The sequence below is a fragment of the Oncorhynchus clarkii genome, chromosome 8 (genome assembly GCF_045791955.1).
Source record: "Oncorhynchus clarkii lewisi isolate Uvic-CL-2024 chromosome 8, UVic_Ocla_1.0, whole genome shotgun sequence".
NCBI lineage: Eukaryota > Metazoa > Chordata > Actinopteri > Salmoniformes > Salmonidae > Oncorhynchus > Oncorhynchus clarkii.
In genome coordinates this window covers 5629255-5653385 of record NC_092154.1, presented here as the reverse complement: position 1 = coordinate 5653385, position 24131 = coordinate 5629255, and the positions used below count along the sequence as shown (strand labels likewise).

At 41.6% G+C, this 24131-nt stretch overlaps 1 protein-coding gene across 1 annotated transcript in view; it reads right to left on the bottom strand.

Annotated features, from left to right (window-relative positions):
• Positions 1-6345, bottom strand: part of LOC139415476 (uncharacterized) — a 23180-nt gene extending 16835 nt beyond the window's left edge. The window contains exons 1-2 of the mRNA XM_071163570.1: positions 6196-6345; positions 672-974 (exon numbers count right to left, since the gene is read on the bottom strand). Of these exons, the coding sequence (XP_071019671.1) occupies positions 672-951 (280 nt within the window). The 5' untranslated portion in view covers positions 952-974; positions 6196-6345. The remainder of the gene's footprint in view (positions 1-671; positions 975-6195) is intronic.
• Between the last annotated feature and the right edge of the window lie 17786 nt (positions 6346-24131).

The following is a 24131-nucleotide window of genomic DNA, read 5'->3' as shown; positions in this document are numbered from 1 at the left end:
CAGACCTAACCACACTAAACCAACACTACCACTGTCCTCTGGTCAGACCTAACCACACTACAACTGTCCTCTGGTCAGACCTAACCACACTGTGTTTGATTCATGCATTTGAAATACACTGAGTAAACCAAACATTAGGAACACCTTCCTAACACACCCCTTTTGCCCTCAGAAACACCTCAATTCGTCGGGGCATGGGGCTCTACAAGGTGTCGAAAGCGTTCCACAGGGATGCCCATGTTGACTCTAATGCTTCCCACAGTTGTGTCAAGTTGGCTGGATGTCCTTTGGGTGGTGGACCATTCTTGATACACACAGGAAACTGTTGAGCTTGGAAAAAACCCAGCAGCATTGCAGTTCTTGACACAAACTGGTGTGCCTGGCACCTACTACCATACCCCTGTTCTAAGACACTTCAATCTGTTGTCTTGCCCATTCACCTTCTGAATGGCACACACACACAATCCATGTCTCAATCGTCTCAAGGCTTTAAAATCCTTCTTTGACCCGTCTCTTCCCCTTCATCTACACTGATTGAAGTGGATTTAACATGTGACATCAATAAGGGATCATATCTTTCACCTGGTCAGTCTGTCATGGAAAGAGCAGGAGTTCTTAATGTTTTATAAACTCAGTGTAGGTTTGATGTTATGTGTGTTAGTGGTTGTTACCATGGAGACGCATTATGGCCTGGCGATTGTCCTGTAACCCACAGGGCAAAGTGTTGTTGTTGTGCCCTTGTGGAACCATGATGTTGTGTCCCTCTGACCGCGGGACAATGGCATTGGGTCCGGTCGACATCTGTGTAGACCTGTCCCGGGTGTCCCCTCTGTCCCCGGCGTCTCTGGACCCTCTGCTGTCCATGGTGTGGAACTTGATGTCCCTGAAGGGGGTGCAACAGCACTGTGAGGCAGGATGCTGAAGAGACATGTCCTCCTCCTCATCATCCATTAGGAGCCTCAGCGGTAGTCTCCCTACAGGAGAGAGGGACACATTAGAACAGGATGAGTGAGTGAGTGAGTGAGTGAGTGAGTGTGTGAGTGAGTGAGTGAGTGAGTGAGTGAGAGTGAGTGAGTGAGTGAGTGAGTGTGTGAGTGTGTGAGTGTGTGAGTGAGATAAAGGCCCTCCTCTTTAGTGTCTGTGACAGAGACATGGGGGGAAACATTGGATGAAGTTACTGTAAAATCACGTGGAACTTCACTTTGGCGACCAGCAATTCTTTGGGAGAAAAAAGGAAGAAGTCTTAATAACAATCAAAGCTGTAGTAATAAAATAGCTGCTGAACTTGAGGAAGTGGACGGAATGATTCATCATTTGACATTCATAACAGGTGCAAGAAAACACATGGGGATGTGTGGTAACACCACACCACAATCACTGCAACAACAAAAAATCACACCATTTCTCAAAAGTCAGTTTAAAAAATCAGCCTGATTTTTGGAGTTTGTGAGTTCCCTTTCACATCGGTGTCATGAGGCAGCAGTCACAGAGTATGGAGACCTAGCGTACGCCTGGAAAGGCTGCTCTCAATATGCCATCGCTCATCACACGCACACGCACACGCACACACACACACAGAATTGAGCAGAGCTGCTCCTGATAAAAGTGTCAGCCAACAGATCTGGCGTAAAGCTGCCTAACGGTACCCAACGCTGCCTTCCCAGGGTGAAACCACAGTTCCTGCTGAAACTCCAAGCGTCCGCCACAACGAAAGACACGAGCTCCATGGAGCAGAAAGAAAAACAAAACAAGTTTCACTGGACAATCCCCCCCCCCCCTTCCCTCTCCCTCTCCCCCCCTCCTTCCCTCTCTCTCTCCCCCCTTCCCTCTCCCCCCTCCTTCCCCTTCCCTCTCCCCCCTCCTTCCCTCTCTATCTCCCCCCTCCTTCCCTCTCTCTCTCCCCCCTCCTTCCCTCTCTCTCTCTCTCCCCCCTTTCCTCTCTCTCCCCCTTCCCTCTCCCCCCTCCTTCCCTCTCTCTCTCTCCCCCCTCCCCCTCCCTACTTCCCTCTCTCCCCCTCCCCCCTACTTCCCTCTCTCCCCCTCCTCCCCCCTCTCTCCCCCTCTCTCTCTCCCCTCTCTTCCCTCTCCCCTCTCTCTCTCTCCCCCTCTCTCTCTCCCCCCTTCCCTCTCTCTCTCTCCCCCCTCCTCCCTCTCCCCCCCTCTCCCCCTCCTTCCCTCTCTCTCACCCCCCTTCCCTCCCTCTCACCCCCCTTCCCTCTCTCTCCCCCCTCCTTCCCTCTCTCTCCCCCCTCCTTCCCTCTCTCTCCCCCCTCCTTCCCTCTCTCCCCCCCTCCTTCCCTCTCTCTCCCCCCTCCTTCCCTCTCTCTCCCTCTCCCCCCCTACTTCCCTCTCTCTCCCCCTCCTCCCTCCCCCCTCCCTCTCTCTCTCTCTCTCCCCCCCTCCTCCCTCTCTCTCCCCCCTCTCTCCCCCTCCCCCCCTCCCTCTCTCCCCCCTCCTTCCCTCTCTCCCACCCTCCCCCCACTCTCCCCCCCTCCTTCCCTCTCTCTCTCCCTCTCCTTCCTTCCCTTTCTCTCTCCCTCTCCTTCCCTCTCTCTCTCTCTCCTTCCCTCTCTTTCCCCCCCTTCCCTCTCCCCCTCCTCCTCCCTCTCTCTCTCTCCCCCCTCCTCCCTCTCTCTCCCCCTCCCTCTCCCCCCCTCCTTCCCTCTCTCTCACCCCCCTTCCCTCTCTCTCTCCCCCTCCTTCCCTCTCTCTCCCCCCTCCTTCCCTCTCTCTCCCCCCTCCTTCCCTCTCTCTCCCTCCTCCTCCCCTCTCTCTCCCTCCTCCTCCCCTCTCTCTCCCTCTCCTCCCCTCTCTCTCCCTCTCCTCCCCTCTCTCTCCCTCTCCTCCCCTCTCTCTCCCTCTCCCCCCCTCCTCCCTCTCTCTCCCCCCTCCTCCCTCTCTCTCTCCCCCCCTCTCCCCCCTCTCTCCCCCTCCCCCCCTCCTTCCCTCTCTCTCCCTCCCCCCCTCCTTCCCTCTCTCTCTCCCCCCTCCTTCCCTCTCTCCCCCCTTCCCTCTCCCTCCCTCTCTCCCCCCACTCTCCCCCCTCCTTCCCTCTCTCTCTCCCTCTCCTTCCTTCCCTTTCTCTCCCCCCTCCTTCCCTCTCTCTCTCCCTCTCCTTCCTTCCCTTTCTCTCTCCCTCTCCTTCCCTTTCTCTCTCCCTCTCCTTCCCTTTCTCTCTCTCTCTCTCCTTCCCTCTCTCTCTCTCTCCCTCTCCCTTTCTCTCTTCCCCCCCCAAATTTTTTTATTTTTTATTCTGTCATAAAGAGCACATGTTCAACTTCATAAAAAAATGTTTTTTTCCATCTTGTAAAATATATACCAACATGAATACAATTTATTTGATTTTAATTTAAATGTATGGCAAACTAAAATAATTGGCCAAATCATATTGTAATGAATAAAAAAAATAAAAATACAATATGATTTGGCCAATTATTTTTGTTTGCCATACATTTAAATGTAAACATTTAGTATTTATTTATGTCGGGAAATATTTTACAAGACATATCCAAATAGTTTGATGATGATGAAAGAGCTACCGTAATGCGTACTTAGGCAAATGATACCCGATGAAGCACTACTAGGCACTTTCCTATGGTATGCTACAGCAAGTGGAACTTCAGATACTATGAACATGACACAACTAGTAAGTAAACCACGCTGGCAGTGGGCAGAAGGCTGGCACAGGGTTTCACACGCACACACACACACCCCACACCCGACAGGCATGCCAACTTCTACTGCACGGTCACAGGGGCTGAGACTGCAGAGGAGAGTAGTTCCCTCTGCTGTTCAGTCTGTGCACTGGGCTCTCTTCCACATCTCTCTCTCTGTCTTCCACCTCTCTCCCTTTATTGGCAGAAGGTCAAGGCACAAGGTGGGCTGTATATCCAGGCACCTGCTATTGTGACAGGCTATGGGAGAATGCAGTACTAGGCATCATTGGCACAGCACAGCTTGTCTAAATGTGTGTATTTTCTAATTACCATGAAATTGGTTTGAAAAAAATATATATAATTCCTAATCATGTCTAATTATTGGATATGAAATAGGTTACAATCTAAACAAAATGGCTTTTAAAAACGTTTTTCTTCATAATTCAAAGTCATCCTAGAAATCGGGGTGAATTTGGGGGCATGTGGTGCTAGTCTGGGGAACCCCATTAGCCTACATTCATCTGTTGAGGCAACCTGGATTCAGGGGTCGACGTAACATAGTAAATGTATATCCGGGACACTCAAATTAGTATGATATGTTACGTTTCGTATTGTATGTATTCATTTGTGGATGTCCATTATACATTAGGTATTATACGTTACGAATTACAATTCGTATGATATATTATTAATGGCAAATCATACAATATATTACGAATTTGGAAACGTACAATATGCTACGAATTCCAATTTGTTGTGGCTAATGTTAGCTAGGTGGCTAAAGCTAACATTAGCTAACATGCTAAATAGTTGCAAAGTAGCTAAAAAAGTAGTAAGTAGTTTCAAAGTTGCTAATTATATAAAATAAAAAAAACGCCAATGTTGACCGTGATAAGATTTGAACACGCAAACTTTGGCTTGCTAGACATTAGCCTTACATGCCTACCCATCCACCCCAACGAACTACACTACTTCTGTTTTTGCTTATTTGGATAGGGACAAGTACAAACACATTGACACATTGAGCAAACGATCGTCTGACGCATTGCACTATAGCGTTTCTAGCTCACGCAACAACAACAAAAAGTTACACACTCGTCCTTAGATGGACTTGAAGGGAAACAGGGGAAAAATAACTAAATAAATACATAATCAAACAATTATAATAAAATAACATAGCATAACACACCATAGTTCATAGAGGATTGTACTGTTGGAGCTGTAGTAACCAGTAGTAACCAGTTATTTAGAATGTACTAAAAAAGATTCCAACCGTTTGTGTTCTTCTGATAGAATGTTCCATGCATGTGCACCTCTGAAGGTCTAGGACTGGCCTATAGAGGTTTATATGTAGAGGGACCGTGCCTTTTCCCCTGGTGGACATTCCAGTCCGTTGCAGCTTCTGGTCAGGGATTCAGGGGAAGACCATCGAGACACCTTTATAGACTGGCTTCACGTTTGCAAATCTGATGAAGTTTTCAAAGCTTAGTACATTGTACTTTTTTTTTTATGATGTGACAGTGATGTGCGATATGGGTCCAGTATTTTCAGCGCACTATATCAGACTAATTTGAGTGTCCCGGATTTATGTTTAATATGTTATGTACATTTACGTAATTACAGGAGCAATTTAGGTAAAGTGCCTTACTCAAGGGCACATCAACAGACCCCCCCCTAGTCGGCTCAGAGATTCGAACCAGCAGCCGTTCGGTTATTGGCCCAAAACTCTTAACCGCTATGCTACCTACCGCCCAACATGTCTAGTCTATGAGACCAGGCTGGTTGAGGTTCGCGTGGCAAGCAGGCTGCCATGGGCCGTCACTCTCCAAGTAAACAAACCGTTTATGGTTCTGCGTGCGTAACAAATATCTTATAACGTGATACTGACGTGCGATAAACATAGTTTCGTGTAAATTACATATTGATTTAGCTTTGAACATTGTAGCGAAAACAATAAATGACAGTGCGACAGACAGTACACACACACTGCCATGGTTAATTATGAGGAAAACGTCATTAATGTATCCCGTGCAGCGAAATCATTCCCATCTCAATTTGATATCAGTCACGCTCAACTCCCTTGTTTTCGGATTGTATTTGGCCTATCAATTCCAGACATTAGTCCAAAACATTCTTACTAAATGTCAGCCACAACACAAAATGTCATCTAAAATCGGATTTTCTAAACAACAGTGGTGTGTGGAAACAAGGCAAGAAGCAGAACAACTGATCCGCACTTTCATTCTATTCAGTCACTCAATCAATTAATTATCCGCTAAATAGGCTAATTTTAATTGATTCAAAAATGCATTAATTAACTCGTTTAAAGGCCCTCCTTGATTGCGCTGCCTGGAGGCTATTTCCCTGTAAACAGAAAGCGGTTGACAGACAATCCATCACACACAACCCGATGACCGAGCATGTTCACCGCATTTGTTTACAAACTGGGTGACCCGGCAGCGCGCTGACAACATCAACCAAAACCTACAAATGTCATTTTATAAACAACCCTACGAACTGAATCATATGTAGGACTCACCGCCAGTTAAGTAAGTTACTTTCGTTGTGATTGGTGGTATCTTGTCAACTTGTCGTTACTGATTCTCCAGAATTAAATAGAGCTGCGTATCCTTCAACCTCTTGCATTACAGTCTCTCAGATGAACGTTTGCAGTTTCTGTACAAGTGTTTTTTCTCTCTCTCAAGTACCAGTGACAAATCGGTCCGCCCAGACAAGGCGAATAAAATATGGAAATCAATTCTCTTAAAGTGACAGTCCATCAATTTGTTGGTCTGCCTTGCCATCACGCAAAACCCATGTCAATAAAAACGCTCTTTCGTGATGTACTAGGTGTGCTTGCTGAAGACAAAGCACAAATGTAGCTTTCTTACATATTCATATTATTTTATTTAACCTTTGTTTAACTGGGCAAGTCAGTTAAGAACAAATTCTTATTTTCAATGACGGCCTAGGAACAGTGGGTTAACTGTCTTGTTCAGGGGGCAGAACGACAGATTATTGTGCCGCTTGCAAAGCATAATCTCCCAGTTACATCTACAAAATACTTCTTCTTCTTCTTATTCTTTATCACTCAACTCCTATATTGTTTAGGCTGAAATGTTTAACATTTGTTGATATCTTTTATACTTTTCAAGTTATACATTTAGTTTAGTCCTTCTTTTGGTCAATGCTTCATTCACTTTCATGGCATTTCCTCGACATTCAAAAATGAAGCATGTAACACAAATCAGGGAACTCTGACCACTTTGCAACAATTTAGACGAAAAAGTCAGAGCAATATGACATCTTCGTCTACTTCTCTGCTATTCAAATGCAATATGACATCTTCGTCTACTTCTCTGCTATTCAAATGCAATATGACATCTTCGTCTACTTCTCTGCTATTCAAATGCGGTCACGGAACAACAATATCTGCTACGGCTCAAACGACACCGTTGTTTTCGTAAACGCATCTAACATTTTCTTAAACTTTTTTTATTTTTATTTTTGCAAACAACTGCCGTTTTGAACACTTCCCTAACAAGTTAGACAACTTTTTTTACATTTAGTCCACTACCACAAAAACATGTTTTAAAGAGACTAATAAAGCCACGTAAACTTACAATCAAATGATTATTATTATTATTATTCTGCCCACTCTAGAGTTTAAACGATTTAAACTGTTAACATGAAACCTACTTCCAAATGTCCAGACCGTCCCAACTCAGAGTGGATAGAGTGGAAAGGTACATTAAAATATATATCTTTTTTAGACCTATCTCCTCTTTCACCATTTAAGTTATCAGCTCCAAACCATTGTTCAGATGTTAAGACTGGCCTAATTTAGAATGCTCGTCAAATTAGTTTTTATATTATGTATACTTTTTGAACTATAACGATTTCAATTTGCATAAATTAAGATGATTTTAAATCACGGGAATACAGGGGTAGCTTTTCAAGTTGGTCCTGCTCCTTGACCAATTAAACTACAAGAACAGCTTGAAAACATTCAGGCTATCCCAACTTCAAATTCAAACAAACTTCTATCAACTATAAACTACATAAATGTGCATAAAATCATTAAACAGTAACTCTGGAACCTTTGAATCTAGAGACACCAAACACATTTTCACATGTTTAGGCTATCCTAACTTCAACATATTTTGAATATTTATCAACTATAACTATATAAATGTGCTTACATTTGCATAAAATAACTCAAAAACAGTAACTCTTCATTTTTTCAAGCTAGACACACCAAACCAACTTAAACATTTTCAGGCTATCCTAACTTCCAATTCTTAAAAACTTTGATCAACTTTATAACTGTATAAATCTGCATAAACTTTCAAAATTTGAATAAAATAACTTGCCATATGTAACTCTTGAACCGTTCGAGCTCCGGCTATTTAGTATATTCAAAAACGTTTATACACACATTTATAACCGTGGTATTGACCATACATTAGTCTAAAACCTCATGGATTCAATTTAAAAAAATAAAAATCAGTGGTAGAAATGTTAAATGCTGCTGTTCTTGAACCATTTCAGCTACAAGCATTGACACAACATTAAGATTCATTTTTTTAAACAAGCTAGCAAGCACAACTTCACTAGTAGCCCTGCGATTGGCCCAATATAATTAATTCACTAGTAACCCTGCTATTGGCCCAATATTATTAATTCACTAGTAACCCTGCTATTGGCCCAATATTATTAATTCATTAGTAACCCTGCTATTGGCCCAATATAATTAATTCACTAGTAACCCTGCTATTGGCCCAATATTATTAATTCACCAGTAACCCTGCTATTGGCCCAATATAATTAATTCATTAGTAACCCTGCTATTGGCCCAATATGATTAATTCACTAGTAACCCTGCTATTGGCCCAATATGATTAATTCACTAGTAACCCTGCTATTGGTCCAATATAATTAATTCACTAGTAACCCTGCTATTGGCCCAATATAATTCATTCACTAGTAACCCTGCTATTGGTCTAATATGATTCATTCACTAGTAACCCTGCTATTGGTCTAATATGATTCATTCACTAGTAACCCTGCTATTGGTCTAATATGATTCATTCACTAGTAACCCTGCTATTGGTCTAATATGATTCATTCACTAGTAACCCTGCTATTGGTCTAATATGATTCATTCACTAGTAACCCTGCTATTGGTCTAATATAATTAATTCACTAGTAACCCTGCTATTGGTCTAATATGATTCATTCACTAGTAACCCTGCTATTGGTCTAATGTGAACAATTCACCATTACACCTGTCAAATAGATTTACTGTCAAGATTTGTTTTGCTGAATCCATGTTTTATACTGCATGTCCCCTTGAAGAGATCATTAATCTTCCTATAACATTAAAATGGAGACGCATAACCTGCCAATCATATGCTTTGTTATGGTCCCAGCTCTTTCTTCTCCTATTTATACACATGGAGGAGAAAATAGATATGTAACTCTGTTGTCTCTCAGCTGATATAACCACTACTATGCAAAACCCAATGATGTTATGCTATGTGATGTTATTCTATGTGATGTGATGTTATCTGATGTTATTCTATGTGATGTGATGTTATATGATGTTATTCTATGTGATGTTATTCTATGTGATATGATATGTGATATGATGTTATTCTATGTGATGTGATGTTATGTGATGTTATTCTATGTGATGTTATTCTATGTGATGTGATGTGATCTGATGTTATTCTATGTGATGTGATGTTATGTGATGTTATTCTATGTGATGTTATGTGATGTTATTCTATGTGATGTTATGTGATGTTATGTGATGTTATTCTATGTGATGTTATGTGATGTTCTGTGATGTTATTCTATGTGATGTGATGTTATGTTATCTGATGTGATGTTATTCTATGTGATGTTATGTGATGTTCTGTGATGTTATTCTATGTGATGTGATGTAATGTTATCTGATGTGATGTTATTATATGTGATGTGATGTTATTCTATGTGATGTTATGTGATGTTCTGTGATGTTATTCTATGTGATGTGATGTTATGTTATCTGATGTGATGTTATTATATGTGATGTGATGTTATTCTATGTGATGTTATCTGATGTGATGTTATTCTATGTGATGTTATGTGATATGTGATGTTATTCTATGTGATGTTATTCTATGTGATATTATGTGATGTGATGTTATGTGATGTTATTCTATGTGATGTTATTCTATGTGATGTTATTCTATGTGAAGTGATGCTCTTCTATGTGATGTTATGGGATGTTATTCAATGTGATGTTATTCTATGTGATGTTATGTAATGTTATGTGATGTTATTCTATGTGATGTTATGTAATGTTATATGATGCTCTTCTATGTGATGTTATGGGATGTTATTCAATGTGATGTGATTCTAGGTGATGTTATGTAATGTTATGTGATGTTATTCTATGTGATGTTATGTAATGTTATGTGATGTTATTCTATGTGATGTTATGTAATGTTATGTGATGTTACTCTATGTGATGTTATGTGATGTTATTCTATGTGATGTTATGTAATGTTATGTGATGTTCTTCTATGTGATGTTATCTGATGTGATTCAATGTGATGCTATGTGACATTATGTGCTGTTATGTGATGCTATTCAGTTATTCTATGTGATGTTATGTGATGTTATTCTATGTGATGTTATTCTATGTGAAGTGATGTTATTCTATGTGATGTTATGTGATGTGATGTTATGTGATGTTATTCTATGTGATGTTATTCTATGTGATGTGATGTTTTGTGATGCTATTCTATGAGATGTTATGTTATTCTGTTATTCTATGTGACGTTATGTGATGTCAAAGGTGCTTTAACAATTTACTGGACAAAGGCTATGAATGCTTATGTAAATGTGATTTTTAAGTATATTTAAAAAATATAAATGAGCAAAAATGTCTAAACTGTTTTTGCTTTGATATTATGGGGTATTGTGATGTCATTATGGGGTATTGTGATGTCATTATGGGGTATTGTGATGTCATTATGGGGTATTGTGATGTCATTATGGGGTATTGTGATGTCATTATGAGGTATTGTGATGTCATTATGGGGTATTGTGATGTCATTATGGGGTATTGTGTGTAGATTGATAAGGGTAAAACATGATCTTATCCATTTTGTAATAAGGTTGTAATGTAACAAAATGTGTAAAAAGTCAAGGGGTCTGAATACTTTCCAAATGCATACATTATTACAGTAGTACACAACACAGAGACCGAAACATAGAATATTCTCCTCCTGGTACCAACAACATGAGTCATTCTCCATTAGATGATGTCTGTGGGGTTATCCTGCCTGTGGGGTTATCCCATCTGTGGGGTTATCATGCCTGTGGGGTTATCCTGCCTGTGGGGTTATCCTGCCTGTGGGGTTATCCTGCCTGTGGGGTTATCCTGTGTTTGGGGTTATCCTGCCTGTGGGGCTATCCTGTGTTTGGTGTTATCCTGTCTGTGGGGTTATTGTGTCTGTGGGGTTATCCTGTCTGTGGGGTTATCCTGCCTGTGGGGTTATCCTGTCTGTGGGGTTATAGTGTCTGTGGGGTTATCCTGTGTTTGGTGTTATCCTGTCTGTGGGTTTATCCTTCCTGGAGGGTTATAGTGCCTGTGGGGTTATCCTGCCTGTGGGGTTATCCTGCCTGTGGGGTTATAGTGCCTGTGGGGTTATCCTGCCTGTGGGGTTATAGTACCTGTGGGGTTATCCTGCCTGTGGGGTTATAGTTTCTGTGGAGTTATCCTGTCTGTGGGGTTATGCTGTCTGTGGGGTTATCCTGCCTCTGGGGTTATCCTGCCTGTGGGGTTATAGTGTCTGAGGGGTTATCCTGCCTGTGGGGTTATTGTGTCTGTGGGGTTATCCTGTCTGTGGGGTTATCCTGCCAGTGGGGTTATCATACCTGTGGGGTTATCCTGCCTGTGGGGTTATCCTGCCTATGCGGTTATCCTGTCTATGGGGTTATCTTGCCTGTGGGGTTATCCTGCCTGTGGGGTTATCCTGTCTGTGGGGTTATCCTGCCTGTGGGGTTATCCTGTCTGTGGGGTTATCCTGTCTGTGGGGTTATAGTGTCTGTGGGGTTATCCTGTCTGTGGGGTTATCCTGTCTGTGGGGTTATAGTGTCTGTTGGGTTATCCTGTCTGTGGGGTTATCCTGCCTGTGTGGTTATCCTGTCTGTGGGGTTATCCTGTCTGTGGGGTTATAGTGTCTGTGGGGTTATCCTGTCTGTGGGGTTATCCTGTCTGTGGGGTTATAGTGTCTGTGGGATTATCTTGTCTGTGGGGTTATCCTGCCTGTGGGGTTATAGTGTCTGAGGGGTTATAGTGTCTGTGGGGTTATCCTGCCTGTGGGGTTATCCTGCCTGTGGGGTTATAGCGTCTGAGGGGTTATAGTGTCTGTGGGGTTATCCTGCCTGTGGGGTTATAGTGTCTGTGGGGTTATCCTGCCTGTGGGGTTATTGTGTCTGTGGGGTTATCCTGCCTGTGGGATTATCCTGCCTGTTGGGTTATCCTGCCTGTGGGGTTATCCTGCCTGTGGGGTTATCCTGCCTGTTGGGTTATCCTGCCTGTGGGGTTATCCTGCCTGTGGGGTTATAGTGTCTGAGGGGTTATTCTGTCTGTGGGGTTTTCCTGCCTGTGGGGTTATAGTGTCTGAGGGGTTATAGTGCCCGTGGGGTTTTCCTGCCCATGGGGTTTTCCTGCCTGTGGGGTTATCTTGCCAGATATAAGCACTATGAGTTGTGCTGTTGTTGCACAAACACAGAGACAGAGCCCTGTGCTGTTTTACAGCCTCCTGTCCTGAGGGCGTTGTTGACCGTCTGTGTGTGTCCTCCTTCAGTACATCTGCACTGACACAACAACGACCCTGGTGGCCCTGGCTAGCTGCAGGGTAGGGGGTCGCAGTGTGTGTGCGTGTGCGTGTGCATGTGCGTTTCTGTGTGTGCACATCCTAGTGTAGATGGCATTGCGTCATTCCAAAAATTATACTTTTATCAGTCCCTGATCTGCATTGCGATTGGGCACAAGTGAAAATGTGTAACTGTGAGGGTGTATACTGGCACAACAGACAGATACAGACAGGTACAGACAGGTACAGACAGGAGACAGTCTAAGTAGTCCATTTAAACCCTCGTGTTGCTATGATTGTCTTCAGGAAGTCAACTGCAAGTCAATTACAGAGTAAAATCATTAATTAAGTAACAAATCAAATCAAACAATCTTTGTCACACGCAAAGTCTATGGGTGTAAACTAGAGTGAAATGATCCCATCCCAACGATGCATAGTTAAGACATAATAATAGAAATACAAACACAAGAGGAATAAAATACACAAGATTGAAGATACAGGAAGTACCAGATCAATGTGGAGCTATATACAGGAAGTACCAGATCAATGTGGAGCTATATACAGGGAGTACCAGATCAATGTGGAGCTATATACAGGAAGTACCAGATCAATGTGGAGCTATATACAGGGAGTAGCAGATCAATGTGGAGCTATATACAGGAAGTACCAGATCAATGTGGAGCTATATACAGGAAGTACCAGATCAATGTGGAGCTATATACAGGAAGTACCAGATCAATGTGGAGCTATATACAGGGAGTACCATATCAATGTGGAGCTATATACAGGAAGTACCAGTACCAGATCAATGTGCAGTGATACAAGGTATTTGAGGTAGATATGTACATGAAGGCAGGGTAAAGTGACTAGACATCAGGATAGATAATAATAAGGTATTTGAGGTAGATATGTACATGAAGGCAGGGTAAAGTGACTAGGCATCAGGATAGATAATAATAAGGTATTTGAGGTAGATATGTACATGAAGGCAGGGTAAAGTGACTAGGCATCAGGATAGATAATAATAAGGTATTTGAGGTAGATATGTACATGAAGGCAGGGTAAAGAGACATCAGGATAGATAATAATCAGAGTAAAACAAAGAACAGAGTAGCAAGCAGCAAATGATGAACGTAAATGTGTGTATGTACTATGTGTGTGTGTCTATTTTGTTGATATGTGTGTGAGTGTGTGTATAGTGTGTATGTAGTGTATGTGAATTTGTGTGAGTTTCAGTGTGGTGTGAGTGTGTATATAGTGTATGTGAATGTGTGTGAGTTTCAGTGTGGTGTGAGTGTGTATATAGTGTATGTGAATGTGTGTGAGTTTCAGTGTGGTGTGAGTGTGTATATAGTGTATGTGAATGTGTGTGAGTTTCAGTGTGGTGTGAGTGTGTATATAGTGTGTATAAGCAGTGTATAGGACAGTGTCCTTGCTCCACAGTACCTCACCCCAACATCTGCTGATGTGTGAAGAGTGATTTTCTCAACTTATCTTAAAATTCCAGAAGATGGTTTGTTATGACAGGCACTATCTGTGAGACAACAAGACAAGCAAACACCCCTCCCCAGTTCCTCCCAAACTCCTCGTCCTTGTTTGAGCTCCTGTTATTTAGATAGCACCCCCCCCCCCCCCCCCCCTACCTCTGTCTCCCAGCCACCAAGACCCCACCCTAGTTCGGGAGAGAAAGTTAGGTGGTTGTTTTTTCTCTCTGTTCTGTCTCCCCCCAGCCACCACCCCTACCCCCAGGGTTTAGCCAGTCAATAGGCTGTCCAAACAGGAATGGGGGTCTCTCTCTCTCTCTCTCTCTCTCTCTCTCTCTCTCTCTCTCTCTCTCTCTCTTGAAAAAACAAACATTTTTAAACCTTTTAAAGTAAATTATCTAAAAAAACGAGTACACTCAGATTTGCATATGTTGTAGCTTAGACAACACAGAAACCTTTATAATCAGAAAGATTATATAAAATACGGTCTAACCTACAAACATTTGAGTTAAAGCATTTTTAGATAATTGACGTTACATAATTGACGTTGCCCCCCCGCAAATGATAAAATACTTGGACAACACTGTTTGTGAAGCTTTTTAATTGATATATTCCACACTCTTCAACAGCCAACCCAACTCGTTTCTTCATCCAGTTAAATGTTTTCCTGTCAAACAACATTCTGTACTGAGATAGTAACATCCCAACAAAACACTGTTTTTAAACGACATTAATCTCAATCCTTTATCTATTCCGGTGATGAAGACAAAACGGGTCCATTTTGAGCACTTTTATCTCTTGAATGTTTTGTCACCCAGGTCCATAAAAGTAACTTTCTGATCGCTACTATAATGTCCAAATATGTGTGGAGGTTTCGATAAAATAAAAGGGGTACTGTCAAAAAGTTATTGTATTCAAATGGGTTTACCCATTGTTATAATCTGGTTTGCATTGCATTCAACGTCAACGAGAAATATAAGCCGTTGAAATCAGGGGTTGAAACCGGATCAGGGAACATTAAACCGGAAAATAACCAAAGATAGAGGAACAGAATCAAAACCAGGAACAGAAGTCATCCATACTGTCGGGCCTCGGCCGGCCCGTTAGGCTAGCCCAGGTGGGATGCCGGGTGGCGCCCCTAGAGAGAATACGGGGGGGGTTGTACTGTCACACCAGGCTCCCCAGCTTTACGCAATCCTGCCACCATCATTACACACACCTGCCTTCCCCCGTCACGCGCATCAGTGATTATTGGACTCAATCACCTGTGTCATTACCTCCCCTATATCTGTCTGCTCCCCAGTTCTGTTCTCCGCTTCACCGTTGATTGTTATATGTCCTTGTTTACCCGTGTGCCGACACTGTGCCTGGCTTGTCACCTGTCTGTTCCCGATTAAATGTTGACTCCCCGTACCTGCTTCTCATCTCCAACGCCGGTCCTTACAACCTGCTCCATAGAAAGCTGCTATATCTGACCTGCTCCATAGCAAGCTGCTATATCTGACCTGCTCCATAGCAACCTGCTATATCTGACCTGCTCCATAGCAAGCTGCTATATCTGACCTGCTCCATAGCAACCTGCTATATCTGACCTGCTCCATAGCAACCTGCTTTATCTGACCTGCTCCATAGCAACCTGCTATATCTGACCTGCTCCATAGCAACCTGCTATATCTGACCTGCTATATCTGACCTGCTCCACAGCAAGCTGCTATATCTGACCTGCTCCGTAGCAAGCTGCTATATCTGACCTGCTCCATAGCAACCTGCTGTATCTGACCTGTTCCTTGGCAACCTGCTATATCTGACCTGCTCCGTAACAAGCTGCTATATCTGACCGGCTCCATAGCAACCTGCTATATCTGACCTGCTCCATAGCAAGCTGCTATATCTAACCTGCTATATCTGACCTGCTATATCTGACCTGCTCCATAGCAACCTGCTATATCTGACCTGCTATATCTGACCTGCTCCATAGCAACCTGCTGTATCTGACCTGTTCCTTGGCAACCTGCTATATCTGACCTGCTCCGTAACAAGCTGCTATATCTGACCGGCTCCATAGCAACCTGCTATATCTGACCTGCTCCATAGCAAGCTGCTATATCTAACCTGCTATATCTGACCTGCTATATCTGACCTGCTCCATAGCAACCTGCTATATCTGACCTGCTATATCTGACCTGCTATATCTGACCTGCTATATCTGACCTACTATATCTGACCTGCTATATCTGACCTGCTCTGTAGCAAGCTGCTATATCTGACCTGCTATATCTGACCTGCTCAGTAGCAACCTGCTATATCTGACCTGCTCCATAGCAACCTGCTATATCTGACTTGCTCCGTAGCAAGCTGCTATATCTGACCTGCTATATCTGACCTGCTCCATAGCAAGCTGCTATATCTGACCTGCTATATCTGACCTGCTATATCTGACCTGCTATATCTGACCTGCTCAGTAGCAAGCTGCTATATCTGCACTGATTGGTGAAGTGATTTCATGTCGAGCTAATTGTAAAAAAAAAATGATTTCAGAGGTTTAAAAAGGAACAGAACGGAACTATATTAACCATAACTGTTTGGGTGTTTGAACCGTTTCTGAACTGTATTCTGCAGGTCGGAACAGCGGAGCGGAACTCTGCAGGTCGGAACAGCGGAGCGGAACTCTGCAGGTCGGAACAGCGGAGCGGAACTCTGCAGGTCGGAACAGCGGAGCGGAACTCTGCAGGTCGGAACAGCGGAGCGGAACTCTGCAGGTCGGAACAGCGGAGCGGAACTCTGCAGGTCGGAACAGCGGAGCGGAACTCTGCAGGTCGGAACAGCGGAGCGGAACTAAAAAAATAATAGTTCTGTTCAGAACGAAACGATTCGATAAAAAATAAAGGGTTCTGGTTAAAAAGTTTGTTCGCTCTGTAAATTAGTTTCACTACGCCGTACTGAACACAGTGAAGCCAGTTTTCACAACGTAGGAAGAAAGGATAATGAGTAGGATGTAACCATTCTACATAAATATCCCACACACTTCGATCACTTCATACTGAGTGGGATACAAAAACATGCCATACATTCACATCACCACACTCTTCAACAGCCAACCCAACTCGTTTCTTCATCCATTACATTTTTTTTTTACTGTCAAACAATATTCTATACTGAGATATTAACATCCCAATGATCACGATCATCAGTAGTTAGACGTGTCTGTTGGGGATTTCAGGCATAATAACCACTAATAGATAGATCTAACTATCAGGCATAATAACCACTAACAGATGGATAGATCTATCAGGCATAATAACCACTAACAGATGGATAGATCTATCAGGCATAATAACCACTAACAGATGGATAGATCTATCAGGCATAATAACCACTAACAGATGGATAGATCTATCAGGCATAATAACCACTAACAGATGGATAGATCTATCAGGCATAATAACCACTAACAGATGGATAGATCTATCAGGCATAATAACCACTAACAGATAGATAGATCCATCAGGCGTAATAACCACTAACAGATGGATAGATCTATCAGGCGTAATAACCACTAACAGATAGATAGATCTATCAGGCGTAATAACCACTAACAGATGGATAGATCTATCAGGCATAATAACCACTAACAGATAGATAGATCCATCAGGCATAATAACCACTAACAGATAGATAGATCCATCAGGCGTAATAATAGATAGTTCTCTTCAGAGCAGAAGAAGCTAATATTCCCAGAGGAATTAAACTGTAGAAAAAAAACCTCCTCAGGTTCCATTCCAACAACGTTGAACCCGTTCAGAACTACTTTTCAGAGGCTGACATTGTTATAAGAGTAATGTGCCGCTGTGTGTGTGTGTGTGTGTGTGTGTGTGTGTGCCCCCGGCGTGTGCCTCGTTAGAAAAACAAAGAAACAGAAATCAAACTAGTTATTTCTCTGGGAAGTGTTGTTTTTAATCTTGCTGTAAATTTGTGTTTATAAATATTTAACGAGTATTCCCAGAATAGGGCAGATAAATATTCCCAGAGCAAAATATTTCAAACCAAACGAACTCACTCACCTCTCAGAGATGCACTCTGGGGTAGTTATATCAATTAAATTGGGCTCGGAGATATGAAATATGAAAAGTGTTAAAGTAATTGAATACATTGGATACATTAAAATCCCTGTTTATAATAATGCAAGGGTATATTTACTGTAAATGTCAAATATCATGCATTGTGCACATTCATTCAAACCCCTTGTATCTAACTGTCGTTGGTTGTCTGTCGCTTTCAAATCCTCTACTACGGTACAGTACCGTCCTTTGCAATATTGAGACATCCTTCGAAATCGCCTTAAAACTCTCCCAACTGTCGCCTCCAATGACATCTCTTCCTCTCCTGTGTGGTGAGCAGTGGCAGGCTGGCAGGTTGGCAGGCTCTGTGTCGGGACTAATTTCCTGTCAGTCGACGTCTCTTGTGGGATCTTCTAAAGTGCTCCACTCCGTGAGTTATTTCAAACTACACCGGTAGTCACTAGAGCATCACTAACAGCTTCCGCAAGCACTTTTAGGACGTGGTACTTTTTTTGATAAACACCTATGCTGTCGACGCATTAACAGTGTGCCTACATCCCTAGTCGCTATGTAATGACATGTCCTCCATATGCCTTGTATTTCATGACATTAACAGTGTACCCTCCTAATTCCCCCCTCAATCCATATTTGAGAGCAGTATACTTCAGAAAGGTGTTTGAGAGAGCAATTTTTTTTAATGTCAACCATTGATCTCCCCTCCTCACCCCATCCCCCTTCGTGCCCATTGCGACACACACACACACACACACACACACACACACACACACACACACACACACACACACACACACACACACACACACACACACACACACACACACACACACACACACACGCCACCCCCACCCCCCTGATTACACACTGTCAACCGCTCCAAATTTCAACCACCACTGATACGCCGAGGGATCAGCCAATCAAAATGCCTCTCTCAGGGTTCATGTAAAGGTAACTCGATGGAAGCCAAAACCCACGGAGACTCTGAGGCATCATCCACTTCCTCTGCATCCCAAATAACACCCTGTAACAACAATAAACGTATTAACACTTGTAGATGTAATAACACCTGTAAATGTAATAACACCTGTAAATGTAATGTAATAACACCAGCAAATGTAATAACACCTGTAAATGTAATAACACCTGTAAATGTAACACCTGTAAATGTAATGACACCTGTAAATGTAATGACACCTGTAAATGTAATGACACCTGTAAATGAAATGTAATAACACCTGTAAATGAAATGTAATAACACCTGTAAATGTAATAACACCTGCAAATGTAATGACACCTGTAAATGTAATGTAATAACACCAGTAAATGAAATGTAATAACACCTGTAAATGTAATAACACCTGTAAATGTAATGTAATAACACCTGCAAATGTAATAACACCTGTAAATGTAATGTAATAACACCTGTAAATGTAATGTCATAACACCTGTAAATGTAATGTAATAACACCTGTAAATGTAATAACACCTGTAAATGTAATGACACCTGTAAATGTAATGTAATAACACCAGTAAATGAAATGTAATAACACCTGTAAATGTAATGACACCTGTAAATGTAATGTAATAACACCTGTAAATGAAATGTAATAACACATGTAAATGTAATAACACCTGTAAATGTAATTACAACTGTAAATGTAATAACACCTGTAAATGTAATAACACCTGTAAATGTAATGTAATAACACCTGTAAATGTAATAACACCTGTAAATGTAATGACACCTGTAAATGTAATGACACCTGTAAATGTAATGACACCTGTAAATGTAATAACACCTGTAAATGTAATGACACCTGTAAATGTAATGACACCTGTAAATAAAATGTAATAACACCTGTAAATGTAATAACACCTGTAAATGTAATGACACCTGTAAATGAAATGTAATAACACCTGTAAATGTAATGTAATAAAACCTGTAAATGTAATGTAATAACACCTGTAAATGTAATGTAATAACACCTGTAAATGTAATGTAATGACACCTGTAAATGTATTGTAATAACACCTGTAAATGTAATGTAATAACACCAATAAATGTAATGTAATAACACCTGTAAATGTAATGTAATAACACCTGTAAATGTAATGTAATAACACCTCTAAATGTCCTGTAATAACACATTTAAATGTAATGTAATAACACCTCTAAATGTACTGTAATAACACCTATAAATGTAACGTAATAACACCTGTAAATGTAATGTCATAACACCTGTAAATGTAATGTGATAACACCTGTAAATGTAATGTAATAACACCTGTAAATGTAATGTGATAACACCTGTAAATGTAATGTAATAACACCTGTAAATGTAATGTGATAACACCTGTAAATGTAATGTAATAACACCTATAAATGTAATGTAATAACACCTATAAATGTAATGTAATAACACCTATAAATGTAATGTAATAACACCTGTAAATGTAATGTGATAACACCTGTAAATGTAATGTAATAACACCTGTAAATATAATGTGATAACACCTGTAAATGTAATGTAATAACACCTGTAAATGTAATGTGATAACACCTGTAAATGTAATGTAATAACACCTGCAAATGTAATGTAATAACACCTGTAAATGTAATGTAATAACACCTCTAAATGTAATGTAATAACACCTGTAAATGTAATGTAATAACACCTGTAAATGTAATGTAATAACACCTGTAAATGTAATGTGATAACACCTGTAAATGTAATGTAATAATACCTGTAAATGTACTGTAATAACACCTGTAAATGTAATGTAATAACACCTGTAAATGTAATGTAATAACGCCTGTAAATGTAATGTAATAACACCTGTAAATGTAATGTAATAACACCTGTAAATGTAATGTAATAACGCCTGTAAATGTAATGTAATAACACCTGTAAATGTAATGTAATGTAATAACACCTGTAAATGTAATGTGATAACACCTGTAAATGTAATGTGATAACACCTGTAAATGTAATGTGATAACACCTGTAAATGTAATGTAATAACACCTGTAAATGTACTGTAATAACACCTGTAAATGTAATGTAATAACACCTGTAAATGTAATGTAATAACACCTGTAAATGTAATGTAATAACACCTGTAAATGTACTGTAATAACACCTGTAAATGTAATGTAATAACACCTGTAAATGTAATGTAATAACACCTGTAAATGTAATGTGATAACACCTGTAAATGTAATAAAATGTGAACGCTAAATGTAAGAACTTTTCCCTCTAAATGTAATAAGTTATTACATTAACCGGTAAGTAACAACTTCCCCCAATCATGTAATAACATACCAAATAGCATACCAAAATCAATGGTTTTATGTACACACATACACAGTTATACACACTCACGCGCGGGTAACACTTTACTTGCTTATTATTATTATGTTATTCAGTTGTTGTTACATTATCATGTCAGAAGCAGCTTTTTGGATGAATAACATACTAACTTCAACCGACCATGTACATTTTTATGTTTTATTTTTTTATTTATTCGTTATTTTACCAGGTAAATTGACTGAGAACACATTCTCATTTGCAGCAACGACCTGGGGAATAGTCACAGGGGAGAGGAGGGGGGATGAATGAGCCAATTGTAAACTGGGGATTATTAGGTGACCGTGATGGTACATACCAGGTTAGGGTCCCTTATCTTGATGGACATGGAATAGGGTTAGGGTCCCTTATCTTGATGGACATGGATTAGGGTTAGGGTCCCTTATCTTGATGGACATGGATTAGGGTTAGGGTCCCTTATCTTGATGGACATGGAATAGGGTTAGGGTCCCTTATCTTGATGGACATGGATTAGGGTTAGGGTCCCTTATCTTGATGGACATGGATTAGGGTTAGGGTCCCTTATCTTGATGGACATGGATTAGGGTTAGGGTCCCTTATCTTGATGGACATGGATTAGGGTTAGGGTCCCTTATCTTGATGGACATGGATTAGGGTTAGGGTCCCTTATCTTGATGGACATGGATTAGGGTCCCTTATCTTGATGGACATGGATTAGGGTTAGGGTCCCTTATCTTGATGGACATGGGTTAAGGTTAGGGTCCCTTATCTTGATGGACATGGATTAGGGTTAGGGTCCCTTATCTTGATGGACATGGATTAGGGTTAGGGTCCCTTATCTTGATGGACATGGATTAGGGTTAGGGTCCCTTATCTTGATGGACATGGATTAGGGTTAGGGTCCCTTATCTTGATGGACATGGATTAGGGTTAGGGTCCCTTATCTTGATGGACATGGATTAGGGTTAGGGTCCCTTATCTTGATGGACATGGATTAGGGTCCCTTATCTTGATGGACATGGATTAGGGTTAGGGCCCCTTATCTTGATGTACATGGATTAGGGTTAGGGTCCCTTATCTTGATGGACATGGATTAGGGTTAGGGTCCCTTATCTTGATGGACATGGATTAGGGTTAGGGCCCCTTATCTTGATGGACATGGATTAGGGTTAGGGTCCCTTATCTTGATGGACATGGATTAGGGTTAGGGTCCCTTATCTTGATGGACATGGATTAGGGTTAGGGTCCCTTATCTTGATGGACATGGATTAGGGTTAGGGCCCCTTATCTTGATGGACATGGATTAGGGTTAGGGTCCCTTATCTTGATGGACGTGGATTAGGGTTAGGGCCCCTTATCTTGATGGACATGGATTAGGGTTAGGGTCCCTTATCTTGATGGACATGGACTAGGGTTAGGGTCCCTTATCTTGATGGACATGGATTAGGGTTAGGGTCCCTTATCTTGATGGACATGGATTAGGGTTAGGGCCCCTTATCTTGATGGACATGGATTAGGGTTAGGGTCCCTTATCTTGATGGACATGGATTAGGGTTAGGGTCCCTTATCTTGATGGACATGGATTAGTGTTAGGGTCCCTTATCTTGATGGCCATGGATTAGAGTTAGGGTCCCTTATCTTGATGGACATGGATTAGGGTTAGGGTCCCTTATCTTGATGGACATGGATTAGGGTTAGGGTCCCTTATCTTGATGGACATGGAATAGGGTTAGGGTCCCTTATCTTGATGGACATGGATTAGGGTTAGGGCCCCTTATCTTGATGGACATGGATTAGGGTTAGGGTCCCTTATCTTGTTGGACATGGATTAGGGTTAGGGTCCCTTATCTTGATGGACATGGATTAGGGTTAGGGTCCCTTATCTTGATGGACATGGATTAGGTTTAGGGTCCCTTATCTTGATGGACATTGGTTAGGGTCCCTTATCTTGATGGACATGGGTTAGGGTTAGGGTCCCTTATCTTGATGGACATGGATTAGGGTTAGGGTCCCTTATCTTGATGGACATGGATTAGGGTTAGGGTCCCTTATATTGATGGACATGGATTAGGGTTAGGGTCCCTTATCTTGATGAACATGGATTAGGGTTAGGGTCCCTTATCTTGATGGACATGGATTAGGGTTAGGGCCCCTTATCTTGATGGACATGGATTAGGGTTAGGGTCCCTTATCTTGATGAACATGGATTAGGGTTAGGGTCCCTTATCTTGATGGACATGGGTTAGGGTCCCTTATCTTGATGGACATGGAATAGTCCCAAAAGTGCAAAACCCATCAATCTGGGCGCTCCAGGCAGACAGGCTCACGCAAACGCTCAAAGTCTTTGAACGTTTTCAAATCTGGAGGGCAGATCTGGGGTAATTGGTTATTGAGTAACGTTGCCTGAAACCTGAAGATTAGCATTAGCTCCACAAGCTGATACTTTGGCTTCAGCTCAGCAGAGGCTATCAAAGTCATATGCTGTGCAGAACTAACCCAGTTAGTAACACCAACAACCATCCAGCTCAATCTAACCAGATGTTTCTTTTATAAAATAGGCATGTGACAAAATAACAGAAACCGGCAACAATGTATTTCAAAATAAAAGTCTGTTGCATAATGGAAACATATATTTTTGTTCTCACTGTACCCAACCCTATGACACACCAAACACAGATCAGGCTTGTAGCAGAACAGGGTCAGCCTTGCC